Source organism: Acipenser ruthenus, chromosome 52 (genome assembly GCF_902713425.1).
Source record: "Acipenser ruthenus chromosome 52, fAciRut3.2 maternal haplotype, whole genome shotgun sequence".
Taxonomy (NCBI): Eukaryota; Metazoa; Chordata; class Actinopteri; order Acipenseriformes; family Acipenseridae; genus Acipenser; species Acipenser ruthenus.
Genome location: NC_081240.1, coordinates 2,607,102 through 2,626,925, shown reverse-complemented (window position 1 = coordinate 2,626,925; position 19,824 = coordinate 2,607,102). Strand labels below are relative to the sequence as shown.

Below are 19,824 nucleotides of genomic sequence, written 5' to 3'. Positions count from 1 at the left end.
GATTGGAGACCCCTGCCAGCAGGTTCATTGCTCCAGATCACCAGATTTATATTGCGCCTTTTTTAATTCAAACACATAATGAATCCCCTCTATTGTTTATTGCTAATTCTGCATTTGTTATGAGCTTCTCCAGGCAGAATGTATTTATTTTATGAAACAAGAGGTGTGTATTGTAGTGACTACATCTTCCTTAGAGTGAGTGTTAAACGATCAATTTTGTTCAAGGAATGTATGTTTCATCATCATCAGATATCTGTGATGTAATTAAGAAATTGAGATGGTTTAACAATGTTAATTACAGCTCTAAATGCAGGTGGAGAGTAGCAAGCCAAAGTAGGCACTGATAAGCAATGGAATGTCAATTTTTTCACACAAATGGAGGGCTCTGAAACTCCAGGAGCAATTAGAGAGCTGCTTATGCTGCCAGCATACCACATTGCAACACTCTGGGTGGTTTAGAACCCTATTATGGGTGGTTTAGAACACTTTGAACTCCCAAAATTACTGTACCCCTCAGTTTTAAAAAGCTCTTTATTTAAATGAAAGACAATACTTTCGATTTATATAGCGCCTTTCATCCCATAGGATACCAAAGCTCTTTACAAGCGACAGCTATTTACTTTGCCAGCACACTGACACAGCAGTTAAAGTGGGAGGAGTGAGGAATTGCTTAGCCAATTGAACTACAGGGAGACATTTAGGTAGACCAGATTGTAAGTGCCTGAATTTGAATTTAGCCATTATATTTGCATAGTCCAACTGTTTAAACTTTATCTATAGCCTACAGTTTAAACTATCAGGAATAAATAAGGGATAATTTACCAATATAATACAATAGTATTTATGTTAAGTTATTGAAGGGCACTGGTCTTAAAACCCTTAATTGAAAGAGCTGATATAGGCCTTTATTGTATTTTTGTTTCTGACAAATAAACGGCCTTCATCTACTCACGGTTGCAGTCTCATTTCTGTCCCAAAAAGAACCCAAAACGCTACAATATATTGATGGACGTTACATAAGAAAATGAGATGTCCTTTTTTCGGAATACCATGTTCCTTCCCAAAAATGTGTTGTAATATTTTAAATGAATGAATTCTTCAGTTTATGGTAAACTGTGCATGCATGTCTTAGAAACTCGGTTGTCAGCTGATGAGAAAATCCCCAAAAACTGGGCTGAATTAGAAAATGCAGAATTTGGGATGTTATCTAAAAACCAGAGAGGCCCAGAAATTGGGACATTATCAGAAACGGCTGGAATTTGAAACCTTATTTGAAAAGCAAAGCGGCTCAGAATTTGGGACGTAAATGAAAACGGGGCAGTATATATGTAAAACTGTGATTACATTAGAGATAAACTAATGTATCCTGTAACAAAACTGCAATAGTGTATATAAAATAGATCGCGCAAACTATTATAGATATATGCTATTTGAAAGAAAAAAGTACACCACCACAGAAAGCCAATTTTACATTCGTGCATAACATGATAATTCTTATAAAGTAAAATAACCCATAGTTTGTTATATTAGTACAGCAAAATACCACATTATATTTTAATTGAAAGGCTGTGTAAAGCAGATCTCTCTCTCTCTCTCTCTCTCTCTCTCTCGCTTTGATCACAATTTAAAAAATGCAAGCTTTCCCACGCGTGTGACGACATGTTCATGTGACAGACATGGACCAATCAAAACGCGAGACTGTTATGCGGTTCCAGCCCAAAAAAACGGGCTTGTGTCATACCTCCTCTACAAGAGGAAACTGTAATAACTGTGCTGTGTTTACTTGTTTTGGTAAGAAATCTTACTTTCTTTATTCATATTATTACACTCGATAGAAATGTGTTATTAATGCATCGGGTTACTAGAGAAACCAGTATGGATAATATTTCAGTGTATACATAATATTTTATTATTATTTGAACTGAACGGAGTTGCGGTCGTGCTGGTATTCATATAGGCATGTATTGTTGAGTACAGCGACACACGTTTAATTAAAAACTATTTCTGGTTTACTATGTTTTTCAATAAGTGTGCTGCAACAGCACTGGCCTGTTGTGGTTAAAGAGTTGTTATTAAAAAACACAGTCGGTCTCTAAGTGCAAAATGTGTATTGTAATACAAGGAAAGCTCCAAGTCTGCGTGCCTCCAGTAGCTGTTGTATTTAATCCAAGTCACGGCTGTTTTTAACACACGTTTAGTTTTTGAAGCGCAGGCTATGCAAATTCAAGTTAATGTGGTGTCAATCAAATGCTAGATCGCGTTTCTGTTTTGGAAGCACTTTTGTTTAGGTTTTAAATAACCTTTAATTTAAAAAAAAAAAAATTCAGAGGAATGTTGGTAAAAAATCTGCGCATAATTAATATTAACAGTGTTGCTAAATAAGTGTTCTAAGTAAATGTGTTGATAATGTGTCCTAATATAGTCATTTATTATACTGTATATTATAAACCTTTTTTTATGTTTCTCTGGCTCCATTTCTCTGCAGTAGAAAGAAAAGATCTCTTCTAACTCCAGGATTTCACTTGGAAACCCATCTTGTGTCTGGAACAGGGTATTGACACAACTCTTTCAAGGCTGGAGTTCCATCCTTATTCTAAACCTCTGCAGAACTAGATCACAACAGCATTCTGTTTGTATTCTAACAGTGCCATTCTCAAGCTCCAGTCCATTTCCCAACTCTCTCCTCTCTGCCCCTCTCACATTGTTTCAGCACCTTCTGCTCAGTCAGCTTATCTGAACTTGACCTCAGTTCAAACTCCTGCCTCTTAGAGTTTTATATAACTCTTGGAATTCAGATTACCCAAAGTTAAGTTTAGTTTGTTGTGAAATTGTCAGTCTCTCTTCCTTACTGTAGCAAGATGGCTTCAAACTTGTGGTCAGAGGATCAGTTTAGCTGTTCAGTGTGTCTGGAGCTATTGAAGGACCCAGTCACTACAGCATGTGGACACAGTTACTGTATGGGGTGTATTAAGAACTACTGGGATCAGACTGATCATACAGGTGTCTACAGCTGCCCAGAGTGCAGAGAGACCTTTACCCCAAGGCCTGTTCTGCGCAGAAACACCATGCTGGCTGAAGTTGTGGAGAAATTAAAGAAGACAGGACTCAACCCTCCTCCTACTCAAAGTTATGCTGGACCTGGAGATGTGCCATGTGATTTCTGCACTTGGAGAAAGTTCAAAGCTGTGAAATCCTGTTTGACGTGCCTGGCCTCTTACTGTGAAACCCACGTCAAGCCACACACTGAGGTTACTCCATTAAAGAGGCACAAGCTGATCAATGCAATTGGAGATCTGGAGCAGAAGCTTTGTGCTGAACACCAGAAGGTTTTGGACATCTTCTGCAGAACCGATCAGACTTGTGTTTGTGTGTTGTGTACAGACAAGGAGCACAAGAGCCATGATACAGTCTCCGTTGAGTCAGAAAGGACTAGGAAACAGGTAAGGATGTGAACCATTTCTGTGATATTTAACATGACCAAAGCACTTCACACACACACAAAAACAATTAAACCATTAAATTAGTACAATATGTCCTAAAATATACATAAGAGGCACAAACTAGGTTTTAATTGTAAAACTAGAAAAACAATAAGCTATTGTAAAAATAGAACAATTAAAGTCAAATGCAAAAATGTTATAAATTGGAATTAAATACAATGGACAGTTTAATTGTAAAATTTGAAAAACTAAGATCAAAATCAAGTTTGTAAAAATAGAACAATTAAAAACAATCTAATAAAAAAAAAATAATGTATTGGAATTAGAAAATAAATACATGTGAACAATAATATTAAAAGCTTAGGTTAAAAAAAAAAGCTAATTCATAAAAATGAGTTTTAATCTAGATTTAAAAAAGCGTTAAAGTCCCATCTTCCCTGACAAAAATGCGCATTCCATAATTCTGGAGCTGTATAACAAAAAGCCTTTCATCCTTTTTTACTTTATTAGTGTAAACTATTGTGGATCACATTCATAGTTTAGCTCTTGTTCCGAGCGCTGGAATGTTTAATGTAATATAAAAACCAATGAAATCAGAAGTGTCAACTTCAGCAGCTGTTCGCATTTCTACTCAGAACGTAGGGGAATTAAAACCACACTGTTCTGCCAGGATTCTATTGCGATTGTGCACAAGCAGCTGCATTATTTAATTGTCATGTTAATGAAACCGCGAGTCTCACCTGTGGATTTCAGCTTGGTCTGGATTTAAACTGTGCATGTAAAACCTGCATAGTTTAAGACATGTCAGTTGTGTAAAGCCAGTTTTGTGTTTAAAGTTATTTGAATAAACTAGGAATAATCAGTTCTTTAATAATCAAGAGCAGCCAGTCTCCCCCAGTGTCATGTACATTTTGCAGTCAATTTTCCTCCTGTACCTTTGCGAATTGGAGGTACATTATGCTGGCTGAAAACAAGAATATCACAGCTAACATGATGAATATTTCTGAGCATATTAACATCTTAAAAATGTAATTACAAAACCTAAATCATTCATGAGAAGTTTCTTCTTTCTTGTGTGATTTTAGTTTGAATTACAGCCAGCAAGTATCTTTGGTGACTCACCCTCCTGGATTGGTCATTTCAGTTACCTTGGTGTTTTGGCTGTGTTATTGTTTGCACTGTGATAACTTTGTTGTCTTTTGGCTTGAAGCAACTTGCATGCTGAATGAGTCGCCTTTTAAATCCCAGCTTCCCCGAATCAGCAGTGTGGAGTAGTGGTTAGGGCTCTGGACTCTTGACCGGAGGGTCATGGGTTCAGTCCCCGGTGGGGACACTGCTGCTGTACCCTTGAGCAAGGTACTTTACCTAGATTGCTCTAGTAAAAACCCAACTGTATAAATGGGTAATTGTATGTAAAAAGAATGTGATATCTGTATAATGTGAAATAATGTATAATGTTATATCTTGTAAAAATTGTAAGTCGCCCTGGATAAGGGCGTCTGCTAAGAAATAAATAATAATAATAATAATAATGTTGTAATAATTAAATATACATAATACTTGAGTTTCTTTTTTTTTTTTAATACAGAAGGCGCTTCTGTATATTCATTACACTTTCCATGATAAACAGAGGTGATATTTTCAATTGACATTGATAAGGTGGCAAAGTTCTTCAATATGTACATTATTTTAATACAGTAGTCTGTCGCATATCTGCCCTAACCGTTTATCCACCATGATCAATCTCTTAAGCAATGTTAGTTTATTATTGAACAGAGAAGATTAGTTCAGATTGTAGCTCCTACCAAAGTTTTTGTACACTGTGTTGTATGTGCTCCGTGCACTGCTATAGCTGGATGTGTCACGTAAGCTGTTCAGTCTGTCGTTATGTAAATAAATCCTGTTCGTCTCAACTTCAACCTCCATCTCGCTGTCCTGCCTGTCACTCAGCAGCGAATGCACGCATCCACACTACAGACGGCTACTCAGTCACAAGCATTAATACCCTGTTTTTTTTCTAAACAAGGGATTTAGGGGAGCTCCCTAATAAAAGCTGAATCTCAAAACAATAATTGTGTGAATATAATAATTGTTACAGCTGTGTATAGTGATATTTAACCCTTTGCGGTCCTATGTTGGACCAGGTCCGACATTACAATTTTCCCTTTCCAGTCCGATATCATCAAAAAGACGTCAGGCACAGGTCTCTAGTTGTTTTTTCTCTGGAAAAAAACGAGAAAACCTTTCAATGGCTGAGTGAGACCGATAGGAGCGGAGAGAAGCCGAAAAAAAAGGGCCATGTCTGAGCAATACACATAGCCCCTGCACCACAGAGATAACACGGGCACAAACAAAGAAAGAGTTTTTTGAGATGTTATAGTAATAAAATAATGACTTGGATCGCATTATTGAGGAGTTTGGTGATAAAACGAGTGATCAGGAGAGGAGTTATCAGTATGCGAACAGAGTTATCAACAGCGAACAAGGGGTGCCTTTTAAACCTGTTTTACTGTGGGGAAAAAAATATATATTTTAAACCGCACATGTAAAATAAACCGTACGTGTGAAAATAAATTGGACCTGACACGCCTGGCAAGCGCTTAATAAATGGACTTGCTGTGGTCCCACGGTAGGCGGATATGCGACGGATTACTGTATTGATATTATTGTAACATTATGGAACATAACACCTTTACTGAGTGAGGCATGAATAACACAGCCTGCTCTGAAATAGCCTGTGTTGGGTGTGACAGGATATCACTCAAATATCCCATCAGAAATGTCACTGTGTTTCTACACAGAAGCAGCTGGGAGAGACACAGACAGAAATACAGCAGAGAATCCAGGAGAGACTGAAAGAAGTGGAGGATCTGAAACAGGCTGTGGAGTCACTGAAAGTGAGTATTAACAGAGGGCGTTATTAACGTTATTATTATTATTTAGAAAAATAAATAGATCAAACCTCATTTACAAATATAAAAATATGTAACACTGTTTAAGATTGAAGACATTAACTAACTTTTTTTTTCTTTTGTGTATTCTAAAAAATATTAATTTCAGTTACATTTACACATCTATTAGAAAAAATATTTAAAATGATAAATGGACTGCGAATCTACCAAGGTTTACAGAATCATTTTTGATATCAGTTGTAAAGATGTCTCCTCTACTGTGTTCTTTCACTCAGAGATGTGCACAGAGAGAAATGCAGGAAAGTGGGAAGATCTTTTCTGAGCTGATCCAATCCATTGAGAAGATCCACACTGAGGTTATTGAGCTGATTGGAGCTAACGAGAAGGCTGCAGTGAATCAGGCTGAAGGACTCATGAAGAAACTGGAGCAGGAGATTGCTGAGCTAAGGAGGAGAAACGCTGAGCTGAAAGAGCTTTCAGAGACAGAGGATCACATCCATTTTCTACAGGTAACATCACTGCTTGTTAGAAAATCTCAAGTACATAACTGGGACGGTTCCAGACAGACTCTCTCCAATTGAAAGAATCCTTGCTTTTCCCCAGGAATGTTTTGGACCCCACTCTGTTTCACTGAAAACTCCTTTTCTCCACTTTCCTGTTGTAGAATTTCCAGTCTCTCTGTGCCCCTCTTGAAGCTGGAGACTTACCCAGCGTTACTGTCAATACAGACATCTCTTTTGGAGCTGTGAGGAAAGCTGTATCTGAACTTAAAGACCATATTGAGGACTTCTTCACAGGGGAATTAGTCAAAATAACCAAAACAGGTTGGTGTGAAACAGATTCCTTTGGTAGAGATTTCTCAAATAGACCATGGCTTGAGGAGGGACAGGACTTGCAAGACATTAATACAGACCTTTTGCAGATTGTTGGCTATATGAATATTGCAGATGTTTTATTTCAGATAATTTCCCCAGGTTGAAACATCCCACATTTACAGTGACATCCCAAGTGATGATAGCAGGAAGAAAGAGAGTTTCTAAAGACATTACATGAGGAAACAACACAATAGCATTCAAACAGAGACAGAGGGATTCAAATAATAAACAACACATTCATTCCATAAAGGAATGCTAACTTACAGTCCTGCACTTTCTTATCAAAGATGTATAGGAATTGGAGGTCATGGTCATGTTTGTTTTTAAAATCCTCTTCAGTAAAGTCTTTGGTTTAAAACAGTTTTCTTTATTTTATTTAGGCCCTGTCCACGCTACATAACCGATCTCGAGAACCGTACTCGAAACCGCTCTAATTAATCCAGCTCAAAGCGTCCACACTGAAGTACCGTTTCATGTTTAGTCAGGCTTAATGTGTCCACACACCATTAAAATAGTTCGGTTACAATTCCCAGCAGCGCAACGAACCCTGGAAATTAATACGACGGTATCCCACCATGCATTGTATTTTATTTTAAAATAATGTGTTATGCCCCATATTAACAGAGGTCCATATTGCATAGGGCAGCAGTGTGGAGTAGTGGTTAGGGCTCTGGGCTCTTGACAGGAGGGTCGTGGGTTCAATCCCAAGTGGGGGACACTGCTGCTGTACCCTTGAGCAAGGTACTTTACTTAGATTGCTCCAGTAAAAACCCAACTGTATACATGGGTAATTGTATGTAAAAAAAATAAAATAAATAAATAAATAATGTAATTGTATGTAAAAATAATGTGATATCTTGTAACAATTGTAAGTTGCCCTGGATAAGGGCGTCTGCTAAGAAAATAAATAATAATTGCATAAATGAAATATAACAAGTATTGTGGAAAAAGTAAATCCGAACACACACACAAACAAGTAGGGCTTGAAGTTTTCAGGTTTTATTTTTAATCAGGTGAAGTCCCTTTAAATAAATTGAGCTGATTCTGTTTTATAATTAAACTCAGAAAAAGCTGTTCATTACAAAACAATCTTTGTTTTTTACCTTCATATCTTGCCTGAGCCTAATTCTGGTCCTCTTAATTTTATTTCAAACAGAGCTGACAAATTACGTAATTTGTTCATCCCCGATCCTACTTTTAACTCGCATTTCATTTTTGCAGTCGCCTAATTTAACGCTGTGTTTATGTTTATTTATTTATTTATTTATTTATTTATTTATTTATTTATTTATTTCTTAGCAGACTCCCTTATCCAGGGCGACTTACAGTCGTAAACAAAAATACATTTCAAGGATCACAGTACAAGTAATAATACAGTTGATAAACTGAACAGACACACTTTGTCTTAGAAGATTAAGAGCATGGCAGATTGCTGTTTGGAGTCTTGTGTGTGTTGTGTATTAATCGACATGTTTCAATTCTGTTTCTCTCTCTTTTTTTCTACCCAGTGAATGAAGTTGCTGTTTATAGTCTGCAGGCTCCAGAGCCAAGGAACAGAGCTGAGTTTATAAACTGTAAGTCTGCTTTAATTTAAACATTTGATTTTAAAGATGTGTCACTACAGAACAGGGATGGGTGGAGCTTGAGGGCAGCAATTATTGTTATTTATTAGTAATTGCAAACCCATTAATCTACACTCCTCTCCATAAGTATTGGGACAGATGAATACATGCAGAATGACTCGGGGTGAGGCATTTGTTGCCTGTTGTTCCCCACTCAGACCTTTCTCTCCCTAAATATCTTGGTATCTGTGAAAGAGATAAAATGATTCTTGGTGTTAGATTCCCCCCCAACCTGAGAGGGCGCTGTGTAAAGGGAACAGAGTACCCTGGACTAGTTAGCCCGACAATTTATTCCTAGAGTTCGGTGGTAGTTGGCCATCTTGAAAGGAGGTGAAGCTACAGTACACTAAACCATTGACCTGGAAGGTTAACGGCATGGCATCCGCAGATTGGAGGAGCAGATGTGCTTGTTAACCAAGGGGACATGGTCAACGGTATAAATAGGGGATGTAGCAATCTGTTCCACAAATGGACCTCAGAGAAAAAAGTAACTGTGAGTGATTTCTTTGTATGTCAGCATGTCTAAAAGTCTGTTGTTTGTCTTGTTTGTTAGACTAGATGGCTAACAAGATCTGGAGCTGTCTCCCATAGCTAGCACATAACCTGGACAACAAAAATACAAACTGTTTGTCACATATTATTGTACCTTCACCACCTGCACTGCAGCACTCACTGGGAGAGGTGACCGTGTTTGTGTGTGGTGTTCTGGACTGTATTACACCGTGTAACAAGTTTTTTTTTTTTGGTTCCTGGGTATTAAGTGTTATTTCCTAATTGCTTATGCCTCAAAAGTATAGAAAATGGCTATTATTCCCCACAAACTTTGCTTTTGTGACCAGGACAATGATATTTTGAAATTTACCTATTTTCCAGAACATTCCAGATAGATTCAGTGCAGAGTAAACTTGGAGTAACTTATAGAAATTTCTAGAACTTTCAAGTAATATAAATAGTAGTATAAATACAGGGGCCTTAAGCCCACCAGTTCAGTTTAGTTCCAGCTGCCTAAGTGGATACATATCTGCATTTTTCTGAGATGGCATCAAGAGGCTGCAAGCATCCGGCAGACGCATTTTGCTATGTCTGCGGCCAATTTATCAAGACAAGAGCGAAAAAGTACTCGTGGAAGCATCTGCTAAGATGTGTGAAGCCTACAAGGCATATTTCGGCATGCCTGTCAGGGATCAAGACAAACCCTGGGCACCTCATTTCACCTGCGAGCACTGCAAAAAAACTCCGGAAGGTAAGATGGACAATTGTTGCTCGGAATTTTATGTTATAAAATTTGTTAATTTTTAAAATTGTAAAAGTTTTTAATTTTAAAATGTTTTACAATTTACAATGTTATTGAAAAAATATATCATATATGAAAAATGTTGCGAGAATCTCTTACACATTAATCATGGGTGAAATAAATGGATTTTTGTAGGATGGTACAGAGGGGAAAAGAGAGCCATGAAGTTCGCTATCCCAAGAATTTGGCGGGAACCCACTGACCACTCAAGCAACTGCTACTTCTGCATGGTGGACCCTTCCAAACGTCGGACTGGCAAGAATGCACCTGCTATCACGTATACGGACCTTCCTTCATCCATCGCCCCGGTGCCACACTGCCATGAGCTCCCCGTACCCACTCCTCCGGAGAGAGAGCAGCTGTCTTTAGAAGAGAGCAGCAAGTCAGAGAGCGAGGAAGACGTTGTAGATCTAGATGACAATTTCAGAGGTGGAGCTGAGGAGAGAAACCCATACTACCCCAACCAAAAAGACCTCAACGACTTGATTAGAGATCTTGGTCTCACCAAGTCCAATGCCGAGCTTTTGACATCTAGGCTCAAGCAGTGGAACTTGTTGGATGAAAGTGTGCAAGTCTCAGATCAGAGGAAGCGTCACCAACCTTTTTCCAGCTTCTTCACCCGTCAAGATGGGCTCTGCTTCTGCCACAATGTGACCAGTCTGTTCGAGGCAATCGGAATCGCCTGTAACCAGAATGAGTGGCGCCTCTTCATTGACAGCTCATCCAGGAGCCTCAAAGCCGTGCTGCTCCATAATGGTAACAAGTACCCGTCTCTTCCCCTGGCTCACTCGGTGCACCTCAAAGAGGATTACAACAGCATCAAGACCTTGCTGGACGCCTTGAAGTATGATGAGTACGGCTGGGAGGTCATAGGAGACTTCAAAATGGTGGCATTCCTTATGGGTCTCCAAGGCGGTTTTACCAAGTTTCCCTGCTATCTTTGCCTTTGGGACAGCAGGGACACCAAGGCGCACTACCACAGGCGGGACTGGCCACAGCGGACCGAGTTCTCTGTGGGGAGGAACAACGTCAAGTGGGAGCCACTGGTGGACCCCCGGAAGGTGCTGATGCCACCACTGCACATCAAATTGGGCCTTATGAAACAATTTGTCAGAGCTCTAGATAAGGAGTCGGATTCGTGAAAGTGATTTACAGTATAATTGTAAATCTTGAAAAACTACTCACTTCTAAATCTTTTGTCGTCATTTTTGTATTACTTTAGTATAAATACATGTTAATTTGGATTCATATGTTGTTTTTTTTCTGACTTTATGTGAACGAAAAGACACAAATTCACCCGTTTTCTCATTGGAAATAGGTAAATTTCAAAATATCACTGTCCTGGTCACAAAAGCAAAGTTTGTGGGGAATAATAGCCCTTTTCTATACTTTTGAGGCATAAGCAATTAGGAAATAACACTTACTACCCAGGAATAAAAATTGTGTTACATAGTGTTATTTACGGGACTACAAACCCTCCATATTCCCAAGATATACACAGTACCACTGTGTATTGCTAGTTCTCTTGTTTGTTTTCTGTTTGCTCATCAGACCCCTGGATTTGAAATAAATCATTACTGGATTACTACACTGCACCTGCATGTACCTCTTACCACTTTGCCACAGTATCCCTGAATAGATAATCATCACTTCTTTAAATGCATGTAAAATCAGTTTTGGGGTAAAATGAACAATTATCCCTCACAGTCATCCTATGCTGGTAGTAAATGTATATTGCAGTATAACTTGGGGGATAGGTTGCTCATTAAAATGTTAGGCATATATTTGAAGAGTGGACGATATTCCATTCAATGTATTTAGTAAGCAAGGGGTCTGAGTGGATAAAATAACAACACATTCCCCACCCCCAGTCGCTCCACATTTATTCATCTGCCCCAATACTTGTTGGATGGGAGTGTATAATATTTAACAATGACTAGCATCATTACTTTGTGCATTGATTGCTAGCTGCAAAATTAATTGCGCACAAACTCATACGAAATAATACAAAATAAACATTTGACTCCCTTCTGTACCTTTGTACCTCAGTGTCTCTTCTGTTTTCAAGTTGTAGACTTATGTCAGAAACAGCCATTATAAAAATAACCTGCTGTAATATGTATTTCTCAGTCTTTTTGTTGGTTCTGTACCATTCAAACCCAGTGGAGATCTTCTTAGGGATTTGACTTTTCTACCCGTCCTCTTCTCTTCAATCAGATTCCTGTCAGCTCACACTGGACCCCAACACAGCGCATCGAGATCTCTGTCTTTCTGAAGGGAACACAAAGGTGACACTGAGGGGAAAGACCCAGCCATATCTTGATCACCCAGAGAGATTTGACTACTGGATCCAAGTGCTTTGCAAAGAGGGTTTGTCTGGAACTCGCTGTTACTGGGAGATTGAGTGGAGTGGGGAAGGGGCTTCTATAGGTGTCGCGTATAAAGGAATCGGCAGGAAAGGAGATGATGATTCCTTTGCCCTTGGATTCAATGACAAGTCCTGGAGTTTGGAGTGCGATGATTCCAGTTACACTGCTTGGCACAATAACAATAAAACTGACATAAGTGCCCCCGACTCCCCCAGAATAGGAGTGTTTCTGGACTTTAATGCCGGCACTCTGTCATTTTATGGAGTCTCTGACACAATGACCCTCCTGCACAGATTCCAAACCACATTCACTGAGCCGCTCTATCCTGGGTTTTGTCTTGATTATGATTCCCCTGTAACAATCTGCCAGCTGAACTAGACTGTTTCATGTTTTAAGAAAACCTTCGTGGTGAACTCCCTGTCTGTCCTCTCCACTCCTCGGGTGAAGAGAATGTTCAATCTGACACAACTTTGGGTGAAAGTTAGGGGGTAAAACAGCACCACCTGCAGAGTGAAACAAGGTGAATTATTTGTTTTTCACTTGGGGCCGAGGCAGCCTTATTTTTACTGTTTAATCTGTTAGGTTACTGTTTTTGTAATTGTAAACACTCACAACTGGACAGGTGTTTAAGCATAACATGTTCAATATATCCTGAGTATTTATTGATTACAAATACATAAATAGCAGCAAGTGGCAGACTTAGTTGGCATCTCTGCACAGTGCTAGAATTCCCACAGCAAGTACTCATAAGTATCTCGTAAGGTGATTGTAGCTAACTAAATAATTCCACAATGTGTACCTATATTGCATTTCCATTGGCTACATAGGTCACAAATGTGCAGGTTTGAAAAGCATGAGATCTGGTGCTACTTGAGGTTAAAGAAAGTTCTCAGTTTCTATGCCTTATTCTCAGGGTGCATGTTTACTAGAGCAGGTGTTTCTTTCAACACTGCACATTTGAGACCTATATAACGAATGGAAGTGCACAGCAGCTGAGATTCATGGGATTATTTTGTCAGCTCCAATCCCTATCTATGTGAGGTCGTGTAAATAGCAGCTCACAATACTTGCCATGTCAAAAGCATGTCAGTATAGTTTCTAGCAGATCCCTGTATAAAGTAGAATCCTGTTAGCTGAATAGTGTTTGAACTTGTTGCTGGAATTTATGGTAACACTTTATATGATGGTGTAAGCAGTTTATTCACACGTTATAGATGCTTAACATGTTATAATGTTTTTATAATACTTTACAGAACAAGTAATACAGGGTAGTAACACTGTTTACTAATGTGTTATAAATACTTAATAGATAAGAAATCTGCAGTTAATTAAAATATAAAACTATATTAGCTGTAAACACATTTAGACAAATCACATTAAACAAAAATTATTTACACTATTTTATGGGTTGTTTATTTTGTATTCAATCTGCTTACTGAAAAAGGTTTTTCATCTGTGCAACAAAAATGGAAACACCTGCCATAGCACTGTCAATATGGTGTAGAGCTTCCATGGGCAGCCAGCACGGCACTGATTGGATGTGGCAGGTAGCAATTCTGCAAGGTGCTTTTTAAATTGTTCTGGAGGGATATGGGCCCATTCTTCAATGATTACCAGCCTCTAATTCCTTCAGGTTGTGTTGTATTGGGGTGGAAATCTGCAGTCAAGTCAGTATGGCCCATATATAGAGAGAGTCACACCACTTTAGACTGTTCCTTGTGAAAAACCTTCAGTAATTTGTGCCTTCTTGAAAACAGAAGCACCTACCAACTGAGCCCCAGAATCTGAAATGGCAGAGCATCACACAACACTACCTGCATAGTCTTATCAGTAAGTGCTTGGGATTTGACAGCTCTACACTGTATCACTGCACTAAAGGGTTTTTTCTTAGATATTATGAATAATGAATAATGTAACTGATGTCAGATTTTCATTTTATTGTGACCTAGCAGGCCCAGTACACTCTGGTTATTTCTTTTTTTTTTCCCCAGCCTTCTTTATTTTCACTTTGAGTTTTTATCCTGCCCGGAATGTTACTTTGTTTCCTCTCCCCACTGACTTCATTCCATCCTTTTGTCACAGGCAGGGGTGCACATTTGGTACTATGGCGCTAGATTCCAGCTTGCAGTAGGGAGACAGAGTTATTGGTTTATTGAGAGGAACGGTAGTTCCTCGTACAAGTTAGAAAAACTTGAAACTACCGAGAGTCTCTATACAGCTCAAAGAGTTTTGCTGTTTTCACCATGTTGCAGCGGCAAAACTAAATCACTTAGAATTACCATCTGTACCAGTACCAAAAGTCTGAAACTTTCTTACATCAAATGTGAAAAAAAACGTACATACCTCTTCTACACAATAAGATATAAGTAGTCAAACTAAGGTAAAATTGTTATTCTCCTTCTTCTTCCTCTTATATCTACTTTTTAAGGGTGTGTAGCAACTTTTCAAACAGAAAAGCTAAATAACTGGACATCTACCAATCCTGTGATTCCACATGCTGGTCAACGTCAAAATAAACTAGGGAATGCAAGCAGTTTGATATCCACACCATTTATATTAAACAATTTATTTGTTTTAAACAGCACATATCGCAGGAAAAAAATGAAATTACTGTGGTTTGAACTTGCAACGTGACGTCTTTGAAGAGCACACGACCTTAGCCTGCTGTGCCACTGTGCAGTTGTTGAAATGCGTTCATCTTTTAAGCTTACATCCAAGCCTGACCAGCTTTCGCTGAAAACCTGAAGGTGCTGCTCGAGTCTAGCAATTTTCAATTTCCTGTATGAAAATGTCTAGTTTCCTGTTTGTTTGGTAGATTGATACCATAGAATGGAATTGCACACAAGAGTAGCATGTAGCTTCCTTGTCTAAATCTCTGATCTCTGATAAATTGTAGTTCCTCGTTTAATTAAAAATAAATAAAGGAATAAGTTATTTGGTAGAAATAAATAAATGATTTAAACAAATGCATAGAGGAATAAATATTTTTAAATAAACAAATGTAGAAATGAATACATGTTTATATTATAAAAGTATAAATAAATTAAATAGCAAGCTAGAAAACTATATTATTAATTGATTTGGCTGATGCGTTTATCCACATTGACATTTATATACCTATCTAAAATGTACAAGTTTCATGTAAATATATATAATGGTAGTTCCTCATATGAGACACTAGTGATCTGTCGCTTGCAGCATCTGTGGAGTAGCAGTTAGAGCACTGTGCTTCTCACTAGAGTCACAGCATGCATTATATTCGGGTATTATGGTAGGGTTACCATATGGCTCCAGATTAACCGGACGCTTTGAGACAGACCGGAATTTCAAAATTCCCCCTAAATTGAAAGTAATTCACGTATAAATGAGCTCCACCTTTGCTGAGATTAATCCTGCTGTGGTGGAATTGCTTGGGCGCAGCAAACAATTCACACTGATCAGCTGCTTCTGATCAGATCTTAATGAACGAATAGCTAATTTATCGATAGAGCAACGAGATGATGATGAAATTGTATTTGCAGAATAATATGGGCGATTGAATTTTAACAAACAGTAAAAAATAGCGACTGGCTGCAATTCATTCTTGGTATAATACAATTATTTGACGCGCATGCGGGTATTTAAGCACCATTCTTAATTGTAGCTAAGGATGGTTCATTTACACCTTCATTTATTTCAATTTAGGGGCAAGTCTGAAATCCCGTTCTGTCTCATAGCGTCCGGTTAATCTGGAGCCACATGGTAACCCTAATTATGGCTACATCTGTCTTCATACATTTACGCGTAAAACCACAGACGTGTGAAACGTTTGTATGTAAATGGCATGTGTGTATAGTAAAAAAAAAAAATAGACGTGCTCTATTCCTAAACAGCAGTGTTTATACATGTGGCAGGATGACAGAGGTTTGAGGCTCAGAGACAGTGGAAGGGGCAAAATAATGATCTTTATTCAAAAAATAATCAAATAAATAGGCACAAGGGCCAACAAAAAGGTTCAAACAAAAAACAGAAATGTAGGCTGGGCATTAGCCTTCACTATAGTTTCTTTACCAAAAAACTAAACAGCACAGCACAGCACACCAACAAACAAAACTCACCCAAAAACTCCCTCCCACACAAAGGGTTTAACCTGCCTTTTATAGTCTGTGGCTGGAGCCCAATTAATTAATAATTAACAATTAAACACTTAAGGCTCCAGCCACATTCTCACATGTATTTTACAGGGAGGAATTTAACCCCCTCCCCGCCAATCCAAAACAAACAAGAATTCTAAGAAAAACAACAGTAAAAATAACAATAATAAACACAAATTATAGGAGCGCGCTGGCACCCCATCACAATACATCATTAGGTGTAACACTGGTGTTTAGTCATTTGGAACTCTAAGTAATTGTTAAACGTTATGTGTTTAAACTGTGCCATTTTTTATTGTTTAGATTTTAAACACCAGCCCTGTTATAAATGTGTATGAATGTTTAAAAAGTGTTACAAATCATAAACACGTCCAAGAGTTTATAAAATAAACACCACACTGTGTTTAAATCCTAAACACATTTAAAATCATAAACCCAGTGACGTGTTTTAAAAGTGTGACAAATAAGTGTTTTACAGTGTAGCTTTTATACTTTTTGTTCTATTATTTCACAAACACAACATTTTACCCAAATGTATGAAGGTCAAACACCTGGTTTTGCTCATTACACACTCTTATCTTAGCCACTGTACTATATGTGCTTAATTATCTGAAGTAGTTTTTTTCTCTGTCAGTTTCCCTTACAAAACTAAAAAAATAGTGTTAAGTAGTGGTTAGTGCTCTGGACTCTTGACCGGAGGGTTGTGGGTTCAATCCCAGGTAAGGAACACTGCTGTTGTACCCTTGAGCAAGGTATTTTAGTAGATTCAGTATAAACAATTGGATAAAAGGGTAATTGTATGTAAACATAATGTTATATAATTGTGACAATTGTAAGTTGCCCTGGATAAGGGTGTCTGCTAAAAAAATAAATAAATAATAATTTAAATGCAATCTGCTAAACTATTTGCATTTGACTTGGTATTTGTATATTCTGAAATATAAGAATTTGCATTTGAATTTAAAATCATGGGAAAGCTTCAAAAACATTTCAAATGCATTTAAATACTTTTCAGTAATAATGCTCATAATAAAGTAGAGAGACTTTTCAGTATTGCTGGTAAAGTTGATCAACCTGAAAGTTGGACACTTTTGAGAACTTCATGTTTATTAAACATAACAATCAAAACAAGTAAAAAAAAAAGAATTGTGCAATGCACACATATATAAATATATACATATATCTCATCATTTATGTCAGGTTTTCACAAACCTGGTCCTGCGGGCCCACTGTGTCTGCTGTTTGTGTTCCAACTGAGTTCTCAATTATTAAATTGATCCCCCAGTTGAACTAACAATTAGTGACTTAATGCAATGTTCAAAATAACTTGAAATATTTTTGGCTGCTTTCACAAACATTGATCAGCACAAATCTTGGACTACCTTACCTGAGTAAACATTAGGTAGTCCTAGATTAGTGCTAATTGAGGCCTATGCAGACAGCCATTTTAGAGCTACAAATAATTCAAATACTGTGATTAGACAAATTATTCATTCAATTGATGGTTCAATTCAGTAATTTAAAGCTCAGTTGGAACAAAAATCAGCAAACACTCGGTCCTCAGGACCAAGATTGGGAAACACTGTATTATGTAACTTGCTTCCTATATTGGTACATACCTGTTAATTATTATGAACTACGTGATTACTGTGTTTATGTTGTTATTATATAAACTGTTTACCTTGTTTGTCACCTTGGATAAAGGCCAAATTCATGTTAATAAGTTAACATGTATTGTATGGGAAAGTATTTTAAGTCCATTTAGCATTTGTCACATATTTGCATTTTTATTTAGTTTGGTAGGAAATGTATCACATTTGCATTTGTATTAAGCAAATTCACAAGAACATTGACATTGCCACTGGTCTGAAACTTCCCTATTGCCACTGGGGCAATAGGGAAGCATCAAGCTGTTTCCTACTATCTGGAAAACACAAGTATGCTCAAAACCAGGACCATCAAATTTAACAATAGAGTCACCCATACCTTTCGACGTTTATGCTCAAAGTTGAAATCATGGATAGAGTCTACATTGTTCGAGAGCAGTTCCCAGTCATTGGTGCTCATGCAATCACCATTCACAAATGCCAGGGGATGACTCTAAAAACAGTTAGGATGGATCGTGGTAACCCAATTTTCTCCTATGGACAAAGTTTTGTTGCACTTTCCACAGTTACTTCCTTAAGTGGTATCCGCCTTATCAACTTTGACCCCACCTGCATCTATACATGTCAAACTGCAGTTGGCTCAGAGGGATTTATTGTCCTAAGTTGATAAGCTTGAAGGAGACTAACACACCAAAGGTAAAAGATCATGTGCATTTCATTCACCGAGCCATCAAAAGCCTCAATCTTCTGAGAGAACACTTGCACTTACACATCCATTCAGAGGCTTGAGCAACCCCAACTTCACCTCATGCTATGCAAATGCAACATTGCAGTGCCTTCTTCACTTGCAACCTCTGAAGGATTCATTAAAACACAGTCAACAAGAGGATATCAGGAGCTTTGTTCACAAATATGATCACTTGTCATCCACTGCATCTCTTAACTACTGTGGATATTTGTCACTTCTTAGGAGAACCTTTCAATAGAGGTGAGCAGCAACACGTTGCAGAGTTTCTCACCAAATTCTCTGAAATTTGTCCTGAAGTATCGTGCATGGTTTCAGTCACAATAAGTCATGACATTCTATGTACTAAATGTAACTACTGCTCATCAAACCGAGAGGTGTTGCATGTTTACCCTCTACATGTACTTGCTGGTACAGATTCCATGTGTTTGGAAGAACTCATTTATAGAAATGACAAATAGGCAATGATTCCTGGTAGCAAATGTAGGCAATGCAAAACTTCTCCAATCATGAAACGTGAACTTATTCAATCAGCAGGAAGAATGATTGCAGTCCAACTTACGATTTGGGAAACCAAACCAGACGGGACTGTTACAAAGTGACACACTAAGTTTGCTGCTGTGCAGAAGAGCACAATTACTGTGGACAACAGGAATTACCAATTAGCTTCCATTATCATAAACCAAGGACAGGGTGTTACTTCAGGACACTATGTGTCTGTTCTTGCTGTGGGTGCTACTGGAAAATGGGTGCATGCAAATGATGCACTTATTGAAGTCAAACCATGGTCAAGAAATGCAAACAACGTGTATATGGCTTTTTATGAA

The 19,824-nt window shown here is 38.0% G+C and overlaps 1 protein-coding gene across 1 annotated transcript; it reads left to right on the top strand.

The window, feature by feature from the left end:
* The first annotated feature begins 1,716 nt into the window (after positions 1-1,716).
* Positions 1,717-13,908, top strand: LOC131722958 (tripartite motif-containing protein 16-like protein). The gene is made up of 7 exons (XM_059016156.1): positions 1,717-1,791; positions 2,486-3,440; positions 6,242-6,337; positions 6,628-6,861; positions 7,017-7,176; positions 8,736-8,801; positions 12,361-13,908. Exons 2-7 carry the CDS (start codon positions 2,859-2,861, stop codon positions 12,888-12,890), a joined length of 1,668 nt encoding a protein of 555 aa, XP_058872139.1. The 5' UTR covers positions 1,717-1,791; positions 2,486-2,858; the 3' UTR covers positions 12,891-13,908.
* The last annotated feature ends 5,916 nt before the right edge of the window (positions 13,909-19,824 follow it).